Below are 24,494 nucleotides of genomic sequence, written 5' to 3'. Positions count from 1 at the left end.
TGCGCCAGAGCGGCGTCAACGCCCCAGCCAACCAGCTCCGACTGCGCACAGCCTCACCACTTCATGTACTACGAGAGCGGATACTCCTCTCCATGGGGAGGCGTGCAGAGGTGGCAGACAGGAAAGCATTCTAGGAACCACAGCTGCGCCATCAACCAAACACTCCCAGTATTCCTTTTAAAAACATGACTTACAGCGCACTTTTTGTCACGCAGCTCTGATAGCGAGGGCCTCTCCTAAGCTTTCTTTCCTGCACGGCTGACGACCACTGAGAGCTGCAGCAGCGTGCTTGCGGCTCAGAAGATGAAGTTCAGCACCATGTGGCATGTTCCATGATGTGCCATGATGCAGTCAACAGCTGGTGCGCACGGAAGCAGACCCGCTTACATAGGATAGTTGCGGCCTGCATGCGCTGTTGCGACTGCTTCGTCTACTGCTTTGGTCAGTCTCAATTTTCATTACTTACGTAGCTAACTGCGTTTCATTTCATTGCCTTTGACACCGCCCTTGTTATGTGTTGTCTAGAGCGATTTCCCGGAGCACCAAGTGCATTTTCACTGGCCAGCTGCGCAAGCTGACAGTTTCTCATGTTGACAGCTGGCCCAGCATTGAGCGTGACAAAAATTTTCGCGGATCCACCTTGGTCACGTGGCTGGCAACTTACCAGCTGCAAGGCGCTCCTTTTTCTCATCGAGAAAGAGCTCCTCCAGCTCTCAACACGGGGTTGGAGGTGCGATTCTACCTCTTATTGACTGAATTTTTTTAATGTGCAAGTCATTAGCTTTAATGTGCAAATGCCTTCATTAACTTTCTTATGTGTTGCAATTATGATTACAACATATTTTGACCACACAATCACAATTTATGCAACTTTTAATTTCCTTGTAATGCGTGACGGTGTCTGTGTATAACGTCACACACAACGCGACACCTGGACATCGCTCCTGTCGACCAATGACGTATGTGTCACGTTATGAGCCAAAGGCTGATCCCAAATATCGTCACACTGTCGGACTCCATGTTTCCTCCTTAATGGGACCTCTAATGCTATCGCACTAGAAAAGCGCACGAAGAAACTTTGGTCTCGAAGCTAGCCCACGCGCTGGCGGGGCGTGGTTTCATCATGGACGCTGCATTCGGGACTTCAGGTATCACTAAGCAGAGTAGGAAGGATGGTCCCGCTCGCACTGCAGCTCCGGCTTCTGATCTTGTGTCTGTTTTGCCCTGGCACTCTAATCTGACAGCTGCCCGCCTACTTCACTCTCCCTGCAACATGGTATCTGTTGCGTGCATTCAGCTCATCTTAAAGAAGAAATTAGGTGCATACGGATGAAGGACAAATGAATAGTAGACACTAAATTTTTACTTCAAGATGAACTACATTCAAATAGCCCAACTCGCTATTCTTCAGCATTCATTAAGCTCCACTGTCACGCGAGAATCAAGTCAAAATGTGACAGACTTTTTTTTCAGTAAATGCAACTGTCGCCCAATGAAACGTAAACAGGACATTATTTACAAAATAAAGTGCGTTACTATTATTACTTGCACACGACTTCCTCCCCTCCCCTATTTAATGCCTGGTAGACACACAGGTATAGCAAATCATACTGATGATGGGCGACAGCAAAATTTGTTTCCAATATTTCTGTTTCTCTTATCGTAGATGTGTTTTGTGTAAAAGCATTTCTCTTTAGCTTGAACTGCCTGCACTAATATTCGAAACTATTTGAAAATACCTGCTTCGATTTGCAACCATCGTTTTTATTGTGACTTCGCAACCATGATTTTGATATTCGCACAACTCTACAGAAAAGTAAGCCCTACAAGCGGCTACGCTGCACCCATCCCCCAATTTTTTTTTTTTTTTCATGCAGCAAGAAACGTGTGGCTCGAATGGCCCGCACCCACCATGGATTCAAAGAAGGGTGGACACTTGATATACGTCGAGTTGCTGTCCCACGGGTAGAGGAGGGACTTGGGGGCATCCAGGGCCTGCCAGTGCTTGCTGCCAGTCTGTTTCGAAGATGGAGGAGGAAGACACTGTGACCAGCCGAGCACACGAGGCTCACACTGAAGTCACTCTGGAGTGACATCTGTTTCTTCTCAAACATAAAAAACACACTGGCAATAAGCCCAGCTCTACACACCGAGCCCTTTTCTGCAACACGGTCAATGAGACCTCCTGGTTCACCGCCAGAACTAGCGCACAGTGAAACCGCGATTATGGGTCCCTCCTGCATTTTATGAAGAATCGGTGAGGGGCCGCGAATCCCCCTTAGTGATAATGCACTAAAAGCCTCGATTACACAATGAAAAATTATGCGCACCCCACTTCATACAACAGCTAGCAGGAACCGTCCTGATTGAGAGAGGCATATATCAGGTCAACTTACTGTTTTCCAAATCAAAATCAAGACAGAAAAATGTGCATGCAACGATGAGATCGAGCCCACGACAGCCTGTAATCACAGTTCTGCAGACTGTTCGGACTCCGTGCATGCGACCAGCGGCCGTTGGTGTGAGTCACCTGGCCTGCTTTTCAGCGTGATTTGATATTTTATATATATATATATATATATATATATATATACACACACACACACACACACACACACACACACACACACACACACACACACACACACACACACACACACACACACACAGTTGGTAAGAGCACCGGACGCGATATTCGGAGGTCGTGGGTTCGGATCCCACCGGCAGCATGGTTGTTTTTTCTGCTGCTTGATAAGTAATTTTCTTTAAAAACTAATTGATTGCAATAGATATTAAAAAAAAAATAGAAACATTCCCCTATGCACCTTGGTTTCGGTGACTGTTGGCTTCCTTAATGTGTTTGTCAAACGTGCCCCTCACTTCATTTGCCTTGTCTGCTAATAGCGTAACGGGGGTCTCGGTTCTGGCAGTCTTGATGCCATAGGTAGCATAAGAGGATTCTCGCACAGTTTCCGCCCTCGCCGCTAGATGACGTTCTGCGTCACACTTGCGGTATTACAGGACGTGCTATGTCCACCGCTATGGACGAGGGTGGCGCTGGCGAACACTCTCAAGGTTCACTTGCACGCTAAACATAAATACCCACGAAAGCAGCAGATTGGACAACCGTCGCCGTAGCTCAGTTGGTAAGAGCACCGGACGCGATATTCGGAGGTCGTGGGTTCGGATCCCACCGGCGGCATGGTTGTTTTTTCTGCTGCTTGATAAGTAATTTTCTTTAAAAACTAATTGATTGGCACTAGATATTAAAAAAGAAAAAAAATAGAAACATTCCCCTATGCACCTTGGTTTCGGTGACTGTTGGCTTCCTTAATATATGTATATATATATAGTAAGTTGGGGAAGTCACATTGAAAAACGTAACGAATTTCATTACGTGTTTCAATGTGACTTCCCCAACTTACTATATTTTTAATCAGTGGCCGTGAAGAATTTCATATCCCTTATATATATAAAGTTGTGAAACGCTTCATTTAGCCATAGATTTATTTTGAGTCGACGTTTCAGACAGAGCCTGTCCTTTCTCAAGACTGCAGTTACAGCGATCTTCTTCCTCTCCTTAAGGGGTTGGTATAGGCTCTTTAGAAAATTCAGTCTGGCAATTTGGCAGGCATCATCATCAGCAACTTCCGTCGGCGCCGTCGCCATATTTTTGGCACCTAGAAGATGCACAGGTGCTCTGCTCAGCCTTTGCACCAGTTTCCACCTTGTTGCGTCGACAACACTTTGGTTCCATTTTTGAAAGCGATGGCGGAAAATTTGCAGTGGTCGAAGGACCTGACCATCATCCCGGGCGGATTTTCGGAAAGGCTTTTGGACTCCTATTGTGATTCCCACGTTGTGCGCGGTCCATCCGGCCGCACCTCTCAGTGAAGCTACAAGCTGGTATGCGAGACTTACTGCGATCCGTCCACAGTGCGCGTTGCCGTGTCATCCTGCAGGTACAGTATCAGTGCCTCTCTTTCGGACTTGCAAAAATTCGCGTTCTCGGTGCTTCTGCTGCGTCCGTGCATACCACTGAAGTGCGTCCGTGCTGCACGTCAGTGGCAGAGAACGCGTTTAAATTTAGTTGCTAACCGCAGCATATAAGTCTCCTCACTAGGAACAATATAAGCGTAGCGTGTGTAACAACCTTTAATGCAGAGACTTGAACTCAGGCGTCATGTTGTGCGAAAATGCGATACGAACGCGACCTCGTACTTAATGTTGTCTGAAGCTGTGTTGATGTGTGCACGCTGGTCTAGAGAGCTCAGGATCGGTGTGCTACACAAGTAACCAGAAATCTTATCGCAGCTGCTTCGTGTGAGAACTGCACTTCTATTTTTATGCTTTGTTTGGCTATGCTGCAGCGATTGCGTGCTGGGATTACCCGTGAAAACGCCTGTTTTTAAATTTCTCATCTCTTGCTTCGCGAGCCTCAGTTCGGACGCTCTAGACAAGCCTGCGTCTGTACAGTGTTCTGCGCCAATGACTGAAGCGTGCTGCGTGGGCTGCTCTCTGTTCTCTTGGGACAAGCGTGTAGAGGAAGCAAGGGGGAAGCGACGCGACACGCCGGTGCCGTGTCTTCGATAACTCAAGACGCCTCGCCCATCTGCGCCGCTCGTCGGTCACGGGAGGCGCGCTGCAGCATAAACCTCTAGCCGCTTTGCCCTTTGAGATATATATCTCTCTCTCTTCGACTCCGCACATCCTTTCGAATTAGTTTTCCTTTGTCGAGAATCAAGTCTGTGGTGAACCTGCACGCTCAGAGCATGTTCTCTGAGGCTCTCACTACAAACGTATATTCATGTTGCTGCCATACAAGAGTAAAAGGAGCACCATAGGATACTAGTACCAGAAAAAATAAAAAAAAAACAATATATTGTGAGCTCCCCATGTCATAGTAATGCAGTTTCAAGCGAATGTAATTCCTTGGCATGTCTATAGTTCACCAAATATATAATGGAAAGTGAACAAAAAACTGATAACAGTATGCAGTGGTCAAAAATTCCTATAAATGGTTGACATGAAATTTTTCCATTTTTTTGCAGGCCTGATGAGGTGTGCTTTACTTTGAAAAGCTGTGGATCAGTGGTGTCTGCAAGATGCGATGCCCAGCTGGTGCTTGTGGAGTGTGTAGCCACAGTGTAGCCGCATTATAAAGCTAGTGTTGCTACTTAAGAGCAATGGCTATAAGGAACCTCCACCAGAGGTAGCATGCACCAAGCTGCCACAGCAGTGGAGGCACCCTCGTAGCAGCCCACTTGCACCGCTACCTTTGCAGTTTGTGGACTGGAGGAGTGTGCGACAAGGTGGCCTCTCAAAGCCGATCAGCACCAGGATTTATGATGCAAGACAGCACGCCCAGCCATTTGAGGACCTTTCTTCAAGAATAAGGACACTTGGGGCAAGCATTGGTGAACTGTGTCCTTCGCCATTTTCAAGACACCTTGAAAGCACTGAATTTGTTGAAACGACTTCAAAAATTGGGCCGACACCAGTTGGCAGTCCTTTGCACTATTTGATGCCTCTCGTGCCACATGGATTTCAAGTTCACGTGGCACCAGAAATAGTGTGCACAAATGCTGGCACTGCAGAAATGCCGACTCCACCACGACTGTTTGAGTCGTGTCGCAAGTGGGATCTACAAGATGGGGATTTCCCTGCCGCTGAACCAGCCATCCTTAAGGTATGTGCACGTTTTACCTGGAGGCTGGAGATAACCGAGTAAATGGCCTGCTGATCTACCTCGTGCATCGCTCAATGAGGCCAAAGACGCTCTAGGCGGCATTCCCTCAATGTCATCACAAGAAGTGGCAGATGGAAGGCAGTTAACAATGACTTAATCGGATTGGCCGCGGCGCAATGAAAATTGGTCAACACCATTGGCTTGTGTGTGTGTGTGTGTGTGTGGGGGGGGGGGGGGGGGGGGGGGGTCATTTGAGGGGAAGTGCCGCTTTTTTTCTTGAGTTGTATCTAACTATAGTGTGGCTTCCGTGTCGTGCTGTTTCTTTCATACCTTCCATGTTGAAAACCTAGCTGCCCCAAACCGCACAGCAGTCTGTTTCGTAACTGCTGAAAGAAATAAAAATATATGGTCAGCCATGAATGACAAAAAAAACAAAACAAAAAGCAAAAACTAGCAGCTGGTAGTTTAAGTAGCAGGTGTCCATTATAACGATTTCATTATTTCAGTTGCAGAGCAGTAACCTTGACTTCAAGCATCATTATAGTCACTCAGATATTGAACGAATTGTTTATACAGGCTACTGCCTCGGTGGTGAGAAAAAGTTTGGGGTGTGATTGCTAGACCACTTTGTGCAATATGGGCCTGAAAAAGTTGTCAATTTTTTTAGAGAAATTTTTAAGCTATCTACACAAAGTGGTAGAGCCATAGCAAACAGCACTGCCAATATAATATACTTTAAAAGAGTTAGATGTTGGGCTAGTTGGATTTGTGACAAATTATACATATTTTTAGCGCAACCAGGACAGGGACACAAAGAAAAGAGACAAACACGAGCGGTCGTGTTTGTCTCTGTTCTTTGCGTCCCTGTCCCGGTTGTGCTAAAAATATGCATAATTTGGCAATATAAGTTAGTCTGAGGTGAGAGGTTACACAGGTGAACAACTGTCATATCATTAACTACCTAAAATATGTTTTCTTTCCAGGGTTTGCAAGTATCCAGCCAGGAGGCCATCGATCTCGAAAAGAACACGAGGCAGCAGTCTGGCAGCAAGATGAGGAAGAGAGCCCGCACCCATCGATTGACTGCTTCATCATTTGGGGTTGTGGTCAAGCGCCCTACGTGGACAGAGAAAGGCCTGCAGAACCTGACTGCAGACAAAGACCTTTCCCGTGTCAGGGCTGTTCAGTAAGTGAGGTCTTATTTTACTAAGTACGGACAATGAATTTCAAACAACACATGGCGTCATGGATAGTGCTGTGAAGCCTCCTATGTGCACGTCGAATAGCTCAACTGTGACCACAAGCGGTAAATTTATTCACTGTTTATTTGGAAGACCAAAGGTAAAAATTTTTCCCTTCAGAAAATGAAGAATGAGTATCAACAAGTGTGGAGCACATGACATGGCATGCAGAACGTGGCCTGAAGAGCTCACCATAATTTTAGCAAAATATGTGGACGTCTGAAAGGAAAACGTTGCCCTTTACAGACCTTTTCAAAAAGAGGTCAAAGGGTGTCGCCACATTTGCTTCTTTGCTGTGGATATGCGCCAAGTCAGGTTCAGAACAGCAGGCGTTCTTTCCTTTATCTTTATTTTTTTATTAGCCGACTGCCCTACAATACAATGCGAACGGTTATTTATTTGCTGTAGACCAGGCAAGCCCACCCAACTCTGCTCTAGGTGAAAGTTTCTCTTGAGATGAAAGTGCCTGCCTTTTTTATGCTGTTATTGTAGGTACGGCATTAAGAGTGAGCAGCCGGCTGTGCAGCGGTACATGGCTGTGATGAAAGTTAAGGGCCATGATGTCGAGGCCTTTCGGAGAGGATTGGTCGTGGACCCTTCGTGTCCATGGCTGAGAGCTTCACCGGACAGACTACTCTTCGACCAGTGCGAAATTCCTTCACATGGCCTTCTTGAGGTGAAGTGCCCATATAGTTTGAAGGGAAAAACTCCCGATGGTATGGGGGATGGGCACTGCCTCAAGAAGGCTGGACCGTGGCCATGAGTATTACTATCCGGTCCTTGGCCAGATGGCTTTATCTGGCTTATCCTGGACCGATTTTGTTGTTTTTTCTGATCAGTTCCTAATCATTGACCGCGTCAAGTTTTCTGCTGAAGATTGGGCTGTTGAAAGACAGAAACTCGACAATTTCTTTTTTTCTGTGCTGTTGCCATATATGGCCTCGAAACGCCCTTAAAGATGCACTAAAGAGAAATCTGAACTCGTCTTTTTACCGCGGGAACTCTATCTACACGTTCCGGGCATTCTTAGAAAATTCTAATTATTATCCTGTGCGGCCGATTGCCCTAATTAAATCAGATGAAACGTCCCGGCTCCCGCCTTTTTTGAACTGAACACGGTAGGTAGGCGAAGTCAGCAAACTCGTGGAGTGCCTTTAAGCCAGTCCAGTGGTGGCTTCGCTTTCATTTAGTTTTTTAGGTTTCTGTGAATAAACAGTTTCAGTCACAGGCAATATAACCACAAATTAGGCCCACGGAAATAAAAATACACGTAGGCTCTTTGATTTACGTATCACTCCATCGATGGCAGAGCGGCAAGCCGCCACGGGACTGGCTGACGCGTTGGTTGACTCCTCCTACCTACCGCGTTGAGTTAAAAAATAAGAAAAGGTGGGAGCTGGGACGTTTATTCCGATTTAATCAGGGCAATCGGCCGCCCAGGACAATAATTCGAAGCTTCTAAGAATGCCCGGAACGTGTAGAGTTCCCGCGGTAAAAAGACGAGTTCAGATTCCTCTTTAGTACACCTTTAAGAATGCATAGTGCCTATAAACCAACAATTCTGCTCTCAATATTGTTAAAAAGAATGAAAAAGCAGGCAGTGGCACGGGTCTGAGCGATGGCACTAGGCCCACAACCATTAAAATTGTATTTCGCCTTCCATCATGTCGTACTGTTCTTTGGCTTGCCACCCCGCATCAATATCATTAAAGGAATGTAGACTCCAAATTTTTGTGTTTTACCCCTCTGTCATGTGTGAGTTAAGTATAGCTCTTGTTGAGACATGAAAACTTCGGCATAATTTCTTTGTCATCTTCATTCACTGTAGCACTAAAGGCAGCCTGCCTGAACGGCCAGAAATAGTTGGCGAGTAATGCATGGTCTGTATTCACTAGTATGGTACGAACCATGAAGAAAACCTAGCAACTAAAGTTTGGTGTCTGTACTCCTTTGGGACATGTCTTATGTGACAGGGAATAGAATAGTTTTTGTTATGTAAAGGAGATGACAAGCATGTCACAATATTTAATGAACACTGGAAAATACATGCTGGGTGTTGGGTGTTGGGTTTTATGGCACACAGGCAGCTAAGGCCATCATGCGCCAAACTCAAGGTGTAGAATTGGCTTTCTGTAGAATGTTTACGAATATCAAAAAATGCCGATGGCGTAGATGACCTAAAAACATTGTGCTGCCTAGTAAAAGAAGAGAAGAAATTTGGAAATCGCTAATGGTAAAAGCGTTAAAGAAGGTCAGGCAGCCTTAGCGGCTATCCTTGGCTAGGCAAGGATCCTGAGGCTCCCAACCAATCAAATAAAAAGCCTCAGCCTACTTCTCAGGAATGAGAAAGTGGCTGAGGTGTATCATGTAATAAAGGGAACCAGTGGTTCAAAAATCACAGTTTTTCGAGGACGCCCGCTGCTTTTAAAAAGCTAAAAACGGAGGGTATGTTAACAATGGCATTATCAGCTAAGAGCAATGTTGGGTGAAAAGGAATGTATTCATGATAAAATTGAGTGAAGTACTTTTTTCTTAGTTTTTCTAGTTTCACACATGAGAATAAAATGTGGTTAACAGTAAGTTCTTCTCCGCATTCCTCACAACCAGGTTTATCTTGTTTTGTTAGCAGGAAGTTGTGCGTGAGGTGCGTGTGGCCAATTCGCAGACGGCATAAAACCACTTCTTTAAAACGTTCCTGGTGCACACATGACTTAAATTCACCCAAAACTGGTTTTACAAAGTGCAGTTTATTATTCACTTCGCTGTTCCAACGCGACTGCCATTTTTGTCTTAATTTCTGTTGAACTAATTTCATACAGTCATTAAAGGGTATATCTACTTCTTTTATTTCCTTGCCCCGAGCTTGAGCGGCACACAAATCTGCTCTCTCATTTCCTTTTATTCCGACGTGGCTCGGGACCCAGCAGAGTTTAATGTTCTGTCCTCGAGCTGTTGCTGTTACAATGTTGTGTATGATGTCCCCAAGTATGGGAGTGGTTGCGTTTCTAGAGTGGAGGGCTGTAAGTACACTTAAAGAGTCTGTGTAAATAATAGTGTTTTTGAGGTTCTCGTTTAGTATTTTTTTTGTTGCCACACATACTGCGTAACATTCTGCGCTGAAGATGGATGCGCACTGTGGAAGTCGCATTGCTGTCTCCGAATTTCCTCGCACCACTGCGCTTCCTACGTAAACATTCGTTTTTGAACCGTCAGTGTAAATGTCCGTAAAACTACTGTATTTTTCTTCGAGTGCAAGGAATTCCTGTACTATATGTTGTTTTGGAGTTTGTTTTTTTTGGAACTGCGTAAGGGTAAAATCACAGATTGCCGGAAAATTGTGCCATGGAGGCAGTGGAGCTCGTCTTCGAGCAATGGCAGGTAATGTGTCCAGTACTCCGAGGTTTTGACACATCTCTTCAAAACGCAGGAGGAGTGGCCTGATAGCTTGTGGTTTGTTGTTAAAAAGTGTTCTTGATGGGCACTTTGTGACTATGGGGTAACATAGGTGTTTGGGAAGCGAACGGATTTTTAAAACGTACGAGCACGTGAGCATGGTTCTTCGGTCCTCGAGTGACGGTTCGTTGGTTTCTACATAAAGACTGTTAATTGGTGATGTCCTGTAAGCACCAGTGGAGAGACGCAAACCCAAGTTATGCACTGTATCTAGTCGTTTAAGGTATGATGGTCTCGCTGACCCATACACTATACATCCATAATCAAGGTAGAGCGTACTACAGAGCGGTAAATTTTTAGAAGGCATGTCCTGTCGGCACCCCAATGTTTTCGTGACAGTACTTTGAGTATGTTGAGGGATCGGGAGGCTTTCTTTTTCAGTGCATTTATATGAGGCAGGAAAGTGAGCTTTTTGTCAAAGGTTACGCCTAGGAATTTGTGCTCATTTTTCACCGGTAGCTGTGTTTTGTTCAGGTGTATAAATGGGTCAGCCTGTAAGCCTCGCTTAATAGAGAAAAGAATGGCCACGGTTTTCTGTGTGGAAAACCGGAAACCGTTCTCGTCTGCCCAGGTCACCAGTTTATCATTGTCAGCTGTATTTGTCTCTCGCATGTTACCAGGTTTGAAGATGTGCAGGCTATTTGCAGATCGTCAACATAGACGGAATACATAATGGCCTTCGGTATTACTTTGGCTATGGAATTTACTTTAATAACAAACAATGTCGTGCTCAAAATACACCCTTGAGGAACCCCGTTCTCTTGAACGAAGCCCCTGGACACGGTTGATCCTAGGCGCACTTGAAATGAGCGGTCGGAAAGAAAGTCCTTCAGGCAGTTCAACATCCTGCACGGATGCCAAGATCTGCTAAGTCACGAAGGATGCCGAACCTCCAGGTGGTGTCGTATGCTTTCTCGAGGTCAAAAAAGACGGCAAGACAGTGCTGTCTGTGTATAAAAGCCTCTCGGACAGTATTTTCCAGGCGAGTTAAGTGGTCTGTTGTTTAGCATGCTTTCTTAAAACCGCACTGATGGATGTCAATAAGCTCAAGAGATTCAATCAGAAAAGTTAGTCTTTTATTCAGCACACTTCGAATGATTTGGCAAGGCAGCTGGTAAGGGCTATCGGCCTGTAACTAGTAGGGGATGTTGGTTGTTTTCCAGATTTCAGGAATGGAACAATAACTGCTTTCTTCCAGGCTTTCGGCAATCTTCCGAGCACCCACACTTGGTTAAAAAACTTCAAGAGCGCCTCCACAGATTGCTGGGAAAGATGTGCTAGCATTTCGTAATGTATATTGTCAGGGCCAGGTGCTGTCTTTTTTCCGGCCGAGAGAACTTCGTTTATTTCTTGGAGTGTTATTAAACCATTGTACAGTTCTTTTGTGCAGCCCGTTGTTGGAAGTCTATGTTTCTCACTGCATGTTTATGCTTTAAAAATGTTTCTGTGTAGTGTGAAGAACTAGAAATGTTTGAGAAATGTTCTCCAAGATGTTTGCCTGTTCCTCTATATTTGTCTGTGTACCTGGAGCTGTTAAGAAAGGAATTGTGTAAGGAGAAAAGCTTCTGTTAAACTTGTGGACTTGTTCCCACATTTTTTGGACGTAACTGAACTATTTATGCATGATACGTAGCTTCTCCATGATGTTCTTTCGGCATTTCGGCGGATGTACCGAACTTTTGCTCTCGTCTTTTTAAAGTTGATGAGGTTATCTTGAGTTGGGTATCTTCGAAAAACTCCCCAAGCTTTATTTTGCTTCTTTTTTGCTTCCCGGCATTCCTGCGTGTACCATACCTTGTTGTTTTGTCGTACTATTCCTGACGATTGCGGAATAGCTTGGCACGCAGCATCAATAATGCAGCTTGTAAAAATTTCATTCAGTTCGTCAACGTTAAGACTGTTTGAAAATAATTTCTCCAGGCTAGCCTTTTCTCTAAATAGTTGCCAGTCGGCTAGGTGTAGTTTCCAACGGCGTGGTTTACTAGGGATGACTGATGGTGGTGATGAAAAGTTAATCACTACCGAAGATGATCGCTTCCGTACGGGTTATCGAGAACATCCCACTTAAAATCAGTAAAAACGGAAGAAGAGCTAAAGATAAATCTATGCAACTCATTTTTCCTGAGGCTGGAGAGCAATATGTGGGTTTGCCTGTATTGAGTAGGCAAACATTATTGCACAGAATAAAATCTTCTAATATACGGCCCCTAGTGTCTGTCTGTTCACTCCCCCAGAAAGGGGAGTGTGCATTAAAATCCCCAACTACCAGATATGGCTCTGGCAGCTGATTAAAAAGTGATTCTAGGTCATGAAGTGTTACTGTGAGGTGTGGCTGAAGGTATACTGAACATAAGGTAATTGTTTTAAAGCTAATGACGGTGACTGCAATGGCTTCATAATTCGTCTGCAGCTGGATTTCACGTGTTGCAACACCGCTCTTAACAACGACAGCAACACCTCCAGAAAGCCTATCTGCCTGCTCACGGTCACGGCAAAAGACTTTATAATTCTTAAAAATATTTTTTTGTAAAGGTCCCAAATTGGTCTCCTGAAGGCACAGTGCTACAGGAGACATAGAGCGTAGGAGATCTGTTGCATCGCTGTAGTTATTTAAAATTCCACGGCAGTTCCAGTGGATAAGGAACGCCATGATTATTTTAAGGAGGAGTGTTTTGAGACCTCAGGTCCCTCCTTGTTGAGGGCCTGTTATCGTGGTTTTTTCTTTTTTCCGGTCAAGAGAGCCCCGTCGCCGTTGCGACCGAGGCGAGCTTTGACTTGTATCCATCGCCTCCATGGAGGCGCTGGAGTTCCGCGGGGAACCCGCAGGCAGGGGGGGTGGTAGACTTCTCCCGAACGGGGGAAGCCTTGCGGGCTGCCGACTTGGAGGACGGCCGGCCCGTTGTTGGGGGTGGCATAGCAGCTCTCGCTGCATCTGCCAGGGGCGCGGATGGCCCTGCCTCAGCCTCACTAGGTGTGAACTGGGCAGGTGCCTGAGACCGGTGTGATGCGCCGCGCCCGCGCACCACATCGGCGAAGTTTGTGTGGGGTGTTAAGGAGAAAGTGCCTTGCGACATCGCATAACGCTTTCTTGCCTCTTTAAAAGTGATATTATCTTTTGTCTTTATTGTAATGATTTCCTTTTCTTTTTTCCAGGCAGGACAAGACCTTGAGTAAGCAGCGTGCTCGCCTTCGCAGTTTGCACAGCGTGGCGCGGCGTCGCAGCCGTCTGATTGGTGGTCATTGGAGGCACATTTAGCACAAGTGTTGCGGCCGCGGCAGCTCTGGGAGCCGTGACCGAACTTCTGGCATTTGAAACAGCGTCTAGGGTTGGGGATATAAGGGCGAACGGAGATTTTTGCATAGCCTACCTCGATTGACTCGGGTAGGGTGCATGAGGCAAACGTCAGGACCAGGTGTTTTGTCGGAATCTCTTTGTTGTCTTTGCGGATTGTAATTCTGTGGACGTTGGTAACATTCTGAGGGTTCAGTCCTTCAAGCATCTCTTCCTCTGTTAGGTGCAGGAAATCATTATCTGAGATGACACCACGTACTGTGTTCAATGATCTGTGCGGTGTAACAGAGACAGGAATATCGCCAAAAGTTTCAATGTTTGCAAGCTTTGAAATCTGAGTTATGTCGAGCAGTTCGAGGAGGAGGTCACCACAAGCCAACTTTGTGACTTTGTACTGAGGGCCCAGGGATTCTGTAAGAACTCTTGAAACAAGGAACGGGGATATTTGTCTGGCTGGCTTTTCTGTTTCTTTACTGTGGACGATGTGGTACTTAGGGAAAGTTGTCTTCTTTTTGTTGAAAAACTGGGATGTGACATCGGTCCGCCCCCTTTTCAGAGGGCGATCATTATTAAGCAGGGAGGAAGCCATAAAAAATTTTGTTCTTCGGCCTTGGTGCCAGCCGCCCACCATGGAGCCCAACTAGGGGACAGGACAGGAACTTGAAAACAAGTCCTGCCCACGCCAGCTGTACACCATTGCTATAACCGAATATGACGAAACCCAGGATAGTTCGCCACACAGGGTTAACCCTAGCCGCCAGGAAAAAGGAAAAAAACAAGGAAGGAGAAGGAGACAGGAGAGTTGTAAGAAAGATGATAGGAAAGTAAAAGATGGAGGGGAGGATAAGGAAAAGACGACTGCCGATTTCCCCCGGTCGGGTCAGGCCGGAGGTGCCGTCTACAGGAAGCTGGGGCCAAAGTGGTGTGTTGCCTCCGCCGAGGGGCCTTAAGGGTCCAAACGCTCGGCATCGGCTCAACCACCAGGATCCCCTTTTCCCCGGACACGGCAATGCCACGCACGGCTAGGCGCGGGTGCTCGGGTCCGTGGTGATGCACAGTTCACCATCATCCCCTTGCGGGGATGTCCCTGCAGATGCTCGGGAACCCGCGGTGTCGCCACTCACCGTCGCGACGCCTGCAAGCTGCAGGCGCCCCCCTGCGGGGAGGAAAATACAGCTACAGAGGTAAATACAGCTACAGAGGTAAGATACAGGCAAAATACAGAGGTAAGATACAGCTGTTGTACACTTTTCTTTTGAGGGACATTGGTAACCTGCTATTCATGATCTGAAAGAACCTGCCATATGCACTCCACCCCATTCTTATCCTTCTAGTTATTTCCCTCTCATGACCCGGATCAGCTGTCATTACCTGCCCTAAGTAGACCTTTACCACTTCCAGCACCTCACTACCAATTGTGAACTGCTGTTCCCTTGCTAGACTGTTGAACATATTACTTTATGGTTTTCTGCATGTTAACTTTTAGACCCACCGTTCTGCTCTGCCTCTCTAACTCATTGATCATGCTTTGCAGTACACCTCCTTAGTGACTCAGCAAAGCAATGTCATCAGCGAATCGCGGATTATCTACGTATTCTGCATTAACTCTTATCCCCATCTGTTCCCAATCCAGGCCTCTTAGCACTTCCTGTAAACATGCGTTGAATAGAATAGGCGAGATCGTGTCTCCTTGCCTGCACCCTTCGTTATTAGAATTTTACTGCTGACTTTATGGAGGACTATGTTAGCTGTGCAGTTGCTACACATATCTTCCAGTATCTTGACATAAGGCTCTTCTACAACCTGATTCCGCAATGCCTGTATGACTGCTGAGGTTTCCACTGAGTCAAATGCTTTCTCGTAATCAATTAAGGCTATAATGTTTGCGTTCTTCCAAACTTCTGGTACGGTCGAGGTATAGGGGTTGGTTATATTCTGCGCATCCCTCTATTACCTGATTGACAGTGTGAATATGATGTATTGTGAAATATCCTTTACGAAAGCCTGCCTGATCATTTAGTTGATTAAAGCCTAAGGTTGCCCTGACTCTATTAGCAATTACCTTAGTAAATGCCTTGTAGGCAATGGACAGTAAGCTGATCGGTCTGTAATTTTTTAAGTCCTTGGCATCTCCTTTCTTATGAATTAAGATTATGTTTGCGTTCTTCCAAACTTCTGGTACGGTCGAGGTCATGAGGCATTGTGTGTACAGGGTGGCTAGTTTTTCTAGCACAATCTCCTCCCCGTCCTTCAACAGATCTGCTGTTACCCGATCCTCACCAGCTGCTTTTCCCCTTTGCATTGCTTCTAAGGCTTTCTTTACTTCCTCTTTCATTACTGGTGGGATGTCCCATTGCTGTGCGCTACTGTCTCTCATTAACGTTCTGATTACATTGGCTGCTGTATAGATTTGTGTAGAACTCTTCGGCTATTTTAACTATCTGATCCATTCTGGTAACGACATTGCCTTCCTTATCTCTTAATGCATACATCTAGTTTTTACCTATGCCTAGTTTCCTCTTCACCGATTTTAGGCTACCTCCATTCTTTAGACCATGCTCGATTCTCTCGATATTAAACTTCCTTATGTCGGCTACCCTTGCGCGTATTTATTAACTTCGATAGCTCTACTAGTCCTATTCTCTCTGTGGAGTTACACGCCCTCCTGCTTTGGCATTCTTAATCGGGTATTTCGTCTCCTGAGATACCTTGTTGGCATCCTGTCAAACCGTCCTACCTCCTACTTCTATAGCACTCTCCGTAATGATAGCTGTCAGATTATCGTTCATGACATGAACATTATAGGAGTATATACACCTAATTTTGGTGGCATGTTTTCGTCTTCACAATGATGCGGAGACACTACTACGCATGAATCACCATCATCATCAAGCCTGCGGATGAAGGCGGCACTATCGTTGTTGTGGACAAGACCGAAGAAGGTTTCCGACAATTGGAAAATAAACATTTTTACACTGAACTCACTAGCTACCCTATAGGAGGCTTCGAAATCGAAATTACAATCAGATGAAATCTGGTCTCCAAAAACAAGAAGATATTCCAGGACATGTTTAAAGCAATGAAGCCAGTCAGACCAGTCCCCGAGCGGTTCTACCTCCTCCCAAAAATTCACGAACTAAATCATCCTGGCCGTCCCGCCAAAGAGAACAAAGAGAGTCATGTTTCATACACGAATTTCAGACAATAACCCATGGCATCACTGAGAACTTGGGCATTTCTGCTTTGCTCACAAACCTATATAACTGAAAGAGGAGGAAGAAGCTTTCATTTGTTATTACTTCTTTTATCCTGCTCACCATGCGTGCCCTCCCATCCTTCCTCTTTTTCTCTCCGTTGGTTCCCTTTCCCTCCCTGTCCTTCCACCCCCATCTCGGAATTGTCTGCGACGCACGCCGGAGGCGGCCCTCTGACGAACGAAAAGTGGTTGCTCTCTGCAGCACCCCGTTGTGGGATCTGGTTTCCGCGCGGCATCTGGACTACGACCGCTTTTCCGCCCCTGAGGCGACACGCCACCTTCGTACTGGTCACTGGTTGCTCTTGAGCAGTGCGAAATGATGCCGTCTTGATAGCTTACCGTAAATTACATTCCAACGGTCCTCAACGCTTGCACTGATATGGAGCGGGTCATGCTATGTGTGCTGTTGTGTTGTGTTTCAGTTTATTCTTTTCGTGTTTTTCTTTTATTGTTTCTTTTTTTTTTTCATTATTTCCTTCCTTTGTGTTCGAACTTCTCGCTCCCGCCAAAGGAAACCTTTCTTGCCTGAGTCTTCTCTGAGAAAACTCGCCCCTCTCCACCTCTGCTACATGTCTGTTACCTCTGTTTTTTTCTATCTTGCTTGTTTTAGAACCCTGCTCTTTTCCTCTTAATAGATGGCAGCACTCTTGTCTTCTGCTTCGTGGTGTGTGTGTTTCTCCTCAAAAAAGAGAACGAGAGTGTTCCTCCTCTCCTTGTACATTCAGTACTGTAAATACGCAGGTCTCTGAGTTCACTGAACTTTAATCAGAAGGATGGTCCATCATCCGAAACCGTTGGTAAATAAACCTAGATAATCACACCAGTTGTGACTTGCATTCTACAAGTCTTCACAGGCCCATTCAGCAACGCCGCCAGCTTCCAACCCCCCTCCCCCCACATACACACACTCTAGGGGTGCGCGAATATTCGAAATTTCGGATATGAATATCCAATTCGTATTCAAGAAAATGATATTTGAGACTTTCCGAATATTCAAGAATTATCGAATACTCGACGACTTTCATAAATTCAACTGTGGCAAAACAACAGTATCAGGGCAAATCCTCCAACGATCGAGCTTAAAATTCTAGAAAAACCATATGAAGGTCCTATTCCCTTTCTTCTACTTCGTTTATAGCGTGGACCGATAGCATTCCGACGCCGCAAGGCTTGACCTTATGCGAAATTCCACAAGTGGGCTTTATCATATACCGCATGCGCTGCGAGCAAGAAGCCAATGATCCGCTTCAAACAAGCACAGCGCGAAGCGTGCTTCCTTTTATCCTTCCATAATATGTTACATACTTAATGCCCAAACCCATGGAATTCATTCTGTCGCCTTCATGACCTCGGCCTTCTCGTTTTGGTCAACTATGATATGAGGGAAAGCCTACTTGAGGAATGTCATGTGACGCTCCCGAAGGGGCGAGTCGTGGTGTCACAACAGGGCAAGCAGTTCTGTAAAAATCCCGCCTAATGCATGGTGCATTGTAACCTGTGCACTTCTTAAGTGGGTGTAACGGCCAGTGTGACAACGATCAGAAGGCCCCTATTGCTAAGCCAAAAAAATAGCCCGGTCATATAGTTTCAGTTCCTGAGCTTCGCTGCTCGATTGTGGTGATGGCAGCTGTCGGCCCGCGCATTTGCTAGATCTAATTTCAGCTCCGCGTTAGTTTCAGACACGGCTTGGCGCATTGTTACTTGATTCTTTTCCCTTTTTTAGAATCAGACTCACTGTTCTGACGCCAATGTGCATTCCCTCTCTCTTGTTTGCTTTGTTCTTCCAGTACTCCTAAACTGGGCACTTGCCATGGGCTTACAGGTGTTTGCGCAATGGAACTGCCTCATAAGGCTTGACCACATTTTTGTCAGTTTTTTTTCTTTTTCAGCGGCCGTGAGGCATTTTATAGATCGACCTTTCGATAACCTGGCATTTCTCCAGTCCCTTGAACTCCGGATTAAAAGGTTTTACTTGCAATCATGCTATTTTTTTGTTGCAGTCTTTTCATTTTATGGATTTCATTTTGCATGACCATGTTACAGGTTGGATACTGTTATGCTGTCTAGTCAAGTAGTATGCATTTCTGTTCACATCATGTTTTTTTATACTGTGCTGAGTCAGTTGCAAAGACTACACCCCGTTTTGAAAAAAGTAAGGGCAACAACATTACGGCCGACACTTCACATACTCAGTTTTATCAGAAGAGCACTTCACTCCTCACCTTCTAACATTCGAAAATTGGCATTTGAAACATTTGTTTGCAGTAAGCTTGAATATGTGTCTACGATTTGAAGTCCTCATAAATCTTATTTAACGACCACGCTTGAATCCGTCCAGAACCATGCAGCACGCTTTAGATCATCAATGTAAGACACTCACTGCAGCGCAAGCTTGATGAAATCATCACTTGGTCTCACCACCTTAGCTTTCAGATGCAAAGTTGCACACCTGCATTTATTTCACGAGGTTTATTACAATTTCCCCTACCTGTGCGGTTCACTTATATCTCCTCCCATTCGCACATCACCACGCCTGTTTAATTCTAATAGTGTCCAACGACTTCATGGTTGCACTAATGTTCTTAACAAGTCTTTTTTTCTCAACTGCTATTGATGAGTGAAACCTGCTGCCTGAACAATGAGCGTGACGCTTCGAGGTTTAGGGCAATGTTGATGAGCCATCTTCCAGATTGACCCGTTGTTTGCTCCGTTTTATATTTATGTTGATTTATTCTTATATTGACCTCTTGTTCTGTACCTATTTGTAATCACACTGATATATTGTTTGCTTCATTTTACGTTTGTATAAATTCACTTTTTATATTTACCTTAAGTTCTGGATTCATGTTGTACTCACCCCCCTTATGTAAACTCCGACGAGGACCCTTAACGGTTAATAAATGATTATGATTTGCTTGTTTATCACTTTCTGAAATATTTTTTGTAATAAGCTTTCGTGTTGGGTTTGCGATATTTTGGCTGTTTTTTTTTGCTACAACAACTCAAACAATGTTCTTGCAGAAACCGGGATATGAGCTTGCAAAACTGTCCTAAGAAAAATGACAGCCTGTGCCATGGCCTGTGCTGCATATGTAAACAATGTCATCAATTTTAAGAGCGTTAGCTCTTACTCATCACGTTTGGAGATTTCGTGGGGTCTGCTGCCACCCTTAGATCACAGCGCCATCTGTGGCAGCAACTGCTCATCACGTTTCGAGATTTCGTGGGGTTTCACTACCACCGTGAGATCACAGTGCCATCTGCAGCAACTAGAAAACAGCACCTCTCGCATTGAGATTTGTAGCCCTGTCTACAATGCATACATTCGTTCCGCTATATAAACTCCGACGACAAGGGGCACCCATCCGGGGACAGCTGTGCACCAATTTGGTAGGCAAATAAAGCCCTACGGGTTGTAGTGTAGAAATAAAACCACAATAAAATAATAAGTAAACATTGTATACATGCAATTACTAATTGAAGCGTTACCATATTGCACTGCAAGCCAAATTCTAGGTCAACCTTGACCTTCTAAACGAAGCAAGTTCCGTTTGGGACGTATCCTGAGGGGGCGCAACCTGGCGGCGCAACTCGACAATGGGTAGACGTGCATCGTAATTTCTCTAATAGATGGCGCTAGGCGTCGATCGCTCCACTAGGTGGAAATAATATGTTAATTTTCCGGACTCAAGGTTTTCTTCACTCGCCCTGCGGAAAGACTTTCGTTTTACGCACGGCCAATAAAGCTAACGCATGTTACTTCAACGTCTTCCAGACGGTGGCGGCCTTTTCCTTCCCGTAGACTGCAGGAACATCAGCTCTACTTCCTGGCACATTGCTTCAAAAATATGCTTGATATCCGCACCAAAGCAGCCGTTCGCACTGCTCTCCAATGCTGTTAATGGCAGCTCCGAATGCCAAAAATGACTGCTGTCCTAGTGGCACCACCTGTAGCGCACAATGTGAATTACTCGCTGTAAATGGTCTATAACCCATGGGGAAAAGAATTAATTACAGCCAGAGCAGCAGCTGCATTTATTATGTGAACGCATCAGTTGTGCAAGATTTCAGATTATACGACGCCTGGCTTTCATACGGTCCCATAAAAGTCGTATAATTAAGGTTGCACTATATTTAAATATTCCCCCTACCTTTGCACCGTAACTAATTAGAATGGCCACACTGACTCAACTGACAAAACAGAAGATTGAGGTCATAATCCTTGTCAGCTTTGTGCTTCACAATTATTTCAGTGCTTTTTTTGTATTTGTATTGAACTGTACTGCTCCTTCCAGAAGGAGCCTGCAGTATTCTCTAAATAAGCAAGGCCCAAGTGGCTACTTTCAGCTAGTATCTGCATCAAACATTCAAAATAACCCCTGCAGTGTCTTGCGTAAAAATGAAACAGTCTCGTGTGCATGTAACGAATTCACATTCACCAATGCATTTGACAAAACTGACCAAAATGAAATGAGATGCTGCACAGAAATGCTGTGCACCATCTCAGCAGTACCAATTACAGAAGGACAACCACATGTGCATCAGACAGAGAACTTGGAAGTGTGAGCCAATAAATGCATACAGTTAAACATTGTTATAACGAAATTGAAAAAAAGTCCGAGATTTTCCGTTATGTCCAGGTTTTGTGACCTGCAGTTTTCGCGAGAAGGGTCAAAGGCCCTGCAGAACAGAAACCAAAATAAAATAAATGTACGTGAATCACCTTGAAAATGTTTACAGAAAACAAACGTTACTAGAAGTCATAAACGTGGTGGAAAGTTTTGCGCTCGCACTGATAGAGCGACTATGGCAGCAGCCACCGCCACCCGCACCGCGGCTCGCACAACGTCGCTACGAGTGGGATGGGGAGGGTGGGGAGGTGGGGGCATCGTGCCTAAGCTAGAAGAGAATGCGCGCGGTCGCACCGCCACCGTAGACCGACCACGGAGGCATGCACAACTTCTACCCACATGCTCCCTCTCTCGGTCTTCCCCTCGCCGTTGCCCCAGCAAACGGACTCCTCACGTTGCATCACCGGTGCTCTCCGTTGTCCCCACTCCCGACGCGCGAGAGCTATCGGTGCCGGAATCACGCGAGCAACCACGCAACGGCCATGGCCGCGCACTGCTCATTTCGGTTCTTTTTTTCTTTTTGCCCTATTATTTTCGCTGCTTTAAAGCATGAACTTTTGTAATTCCACGTGGTATGACGTTCTAAATGAGAAAGTGCCAGAGGTGCACAAACAGCATTGGAGTACGGCGTGTTGTGTCAATTGCGGTTGCTCGTTGTGATCGGTGTTCCTCTCATGTGAGTTCGTGCTTTATCATCATGAAACTTTCGCATAGTTCCGCCAAATTTCCAGTAACTCAGCACTAGCTAACGGACAGATGTTGTAGCCAGATCGTTATATCAAGGTCAACCACCGTAACACCTTCCTTACATGGGGGTCTCAAATACACGCGCTTCAATGGGGACGGCATTGGGGAATTCAGAAACTTCGTAATATCAAGGAATTCACTCTATGGAGGTTCGTTACATCCAGGTTTAACCATACACATATTCACATTGAGGGAACTTAGAATGAAGAACAGAAATACATCCCACAAATGCATCATAAAAAGGTAATAAAAGAGCAATGAAAAACTATCCTTTAAAACTAACAGCCAAAGTGCTAGGAAAAAAAAACCAAGATATTCTGAAACAACTGCAACCGAATTAATAACCTAGACCGCTTCTCAAAACACTAAATGAAAGTGCACTGCAGAATGCATTTTCTAGAATGGCAAAAGCAAGACAATAAATTGGCTAAATTTGCAATACAGCAAATTGAGTGCACACTAAGCCATGTCATGAGTTGACACGAAATGCACAAAAATGTGAACGTGGATACTGCCTCAGTGAAGAAGCAGAATGATTAAGTACTGCTGCAAACTAGAACGATAATGACTATCTTTACCAAACGCGTACTTTCGTGGGTTGGCAAAATAACACAAAGAAGAGGATGTCTTTTTTGTGCTACCAATAATAGACAAGCATAGCTAATACGACTTCCTAAATTCCTCAGCTAACATGCAGAGTTGCAGGCATTCCAGACACTTTCTAGAGCCACTATGGTTGAAACAAACATGGACGCTATGCTTTTCCATTCCTTAGAATGAGAACGCAATAGCTGCGAAGGCACGGCTAAGGCTGCCTGGTCTCAACAAGCATCAGATGAGCAAGACTAATGCACTCAGAATCACATTGCCAATGGCACACTAGTCTTTAGGGCCTTGCATATAATAAATAGGGCACAGAACCGATTTAGCACTTCTTATAGGAATGCATTCTGAGAATGATAAATCTTTTACTCGACCTCTGTTCATTCACTGCAGCTGGTTGTGCTTTGCCCAGCACATGTAAATGCAACTAATAGTGTATAATGACATGAGCACACTCGTCTAGAGTGCTGGAGTGGTGTACTACAGTCCAACCTCACTACAACAAAGTGAAATTCCTGTTGCGGTGAAGGATTTCTGATTCCTCGTCATTGAATCATATAAAGCAATGCATGTATTTCCCCCAATAAAGAGCAATTTTCGCAGCCTGGGTCTGCTCCAACAAAGTATTTTTAAGTAAGCAGCTGATTTTTTTTTTCCTCATCCAGATTCGCCTACAGAGTTCAATATCTGATGTGGTTTCACCAAAAATGGCTGCCAAGGTAACTTTGCCCTTTCAGTGGTGCTACTGGCATTCTCAGCAGAATCAGAATAGATTATAAATTTTTATGGCAGAAAGGCAGCTTTGTCCAAAAAGTGCCATAACACAAAGGTACTATATAATCCCTTTAAGATGCACTGTCTTAACAAAGTGCCCCAAAAAATATATGTGAGCATGCTGTGGTGACAAAATATGCATTGCATGAAAAAAATGAATAAAATGACCTTGCAATGAGAGGATAATTGAAAATGAATATATGGCACTATGCGTGAAGTGAGCTAAACAGTGAGGATATCAAGTTATATTATCGTGCTTGAAAGCAACACGTCGTTTTCTCTTTTTTTTTTCACAATTTCTTTTTTGCACTCTCTCTACTGCAGTGACTGCTTTCTTGTATGTTCCTGATTCGATTTTTACGGCTCTCAGTGCTCCGGAGGTAGCTGTGGCTCTCTCTCTCCTTCTTCAGCGCATCTGTTATCAACTCTATGACCAGATGCACTATATGCCCTTCCATCCACTGCAGGCAGTGCCCATGTGGCGCCAATATCTGGCCACCTCTGCGCCGCGATAACATGTATTGCGATGTTGGGTCAGTTAAAAATTCTGCTCCCAACTGCTTAAGCCCCAAGTCGATGAGCGAGTCTACTCCGTGCCTACATGCCTTTCAGCTGGTGGCAACACGTGGCATGCGACATGGCCACGAGGCAGAGATCAGGTGTTTCTGTGCAGTGCACAGGCAGGAGCGAAGTTGCCCTGCCTATTTCACATCAAGAAGGAAGCGACCCCTCACAAGACAGCTTCTCCACACAATGGCATGAAGTTGCGCAGAAGCTATCCTATCAGGGTGGGCTTTCTTGCGTGGAA

The 24,494-nt window shown here is 45.2% G+C and overlaps 2 protein-coding genes across 7 annotated transcripts in view; one reads left to right on the top strand and one right to left on the bottom strand.

Moving 5' to 3' along the window:
* Positions 1 to 24,494, bottom strand: part of LOC144094185 (cytoplasmic aconitate hydratase-like) — a 393,589-nt gene that overhangs the window by 244,933 nt on the left and 124,162 nt on the right. For all 6 annotated transcript variants that reach the window (XM_077628105.1, XM_077628107.1, XM_077628108.1 and 3 more), the window contains one exon: positions 1,912 to 2,016. In XM_077628105.1, the coding sequence (XP_077484231.1) occupies positions 1,912 to 2,016 (105 nt within the window). The remainder of the gene's footprint in view (positions 1 to 1,911; positions 2,017 to 24,494) is intronic.
* Positions 3,408 to 7,819, top strand: LOC144094187 (uncharacterized). Its single transcript, XM_077628110.1, has 3 exons — positions 3,408 to 5,689; positions 6,673 to 6,875; positions 7,423 to 7,819. Exons 1-3 carry the CDS (start codon positions 5,525 to 5,527, stop codon positions 7,691 to 7,693), a joined length of 639 nt encoding a protein of 212 aa, XP_077484236.1. The 5' UTR covers positions 3,408 to 5,524; the 3' UTR covers positions 7,694 to 7,819.

This window comes from Amblyomma americanum, chromosome 6, assembly GCF_052857255.1.
Source record: "Amblyomma americanum isolate KBUSLIRL-KWMA chromosome 6, ASM5285725v1, whole genome shotgun sequence".
Lineage (NCBI taxonomy): Eukaryota > Metazoa > Arthropoda > Arachnida > Ixodida > Ixodidae > Amblyomma > Amblyomma americanum.
This window is presented reverse-complemented; position numbering and strand designations above follow the sequence as displayed.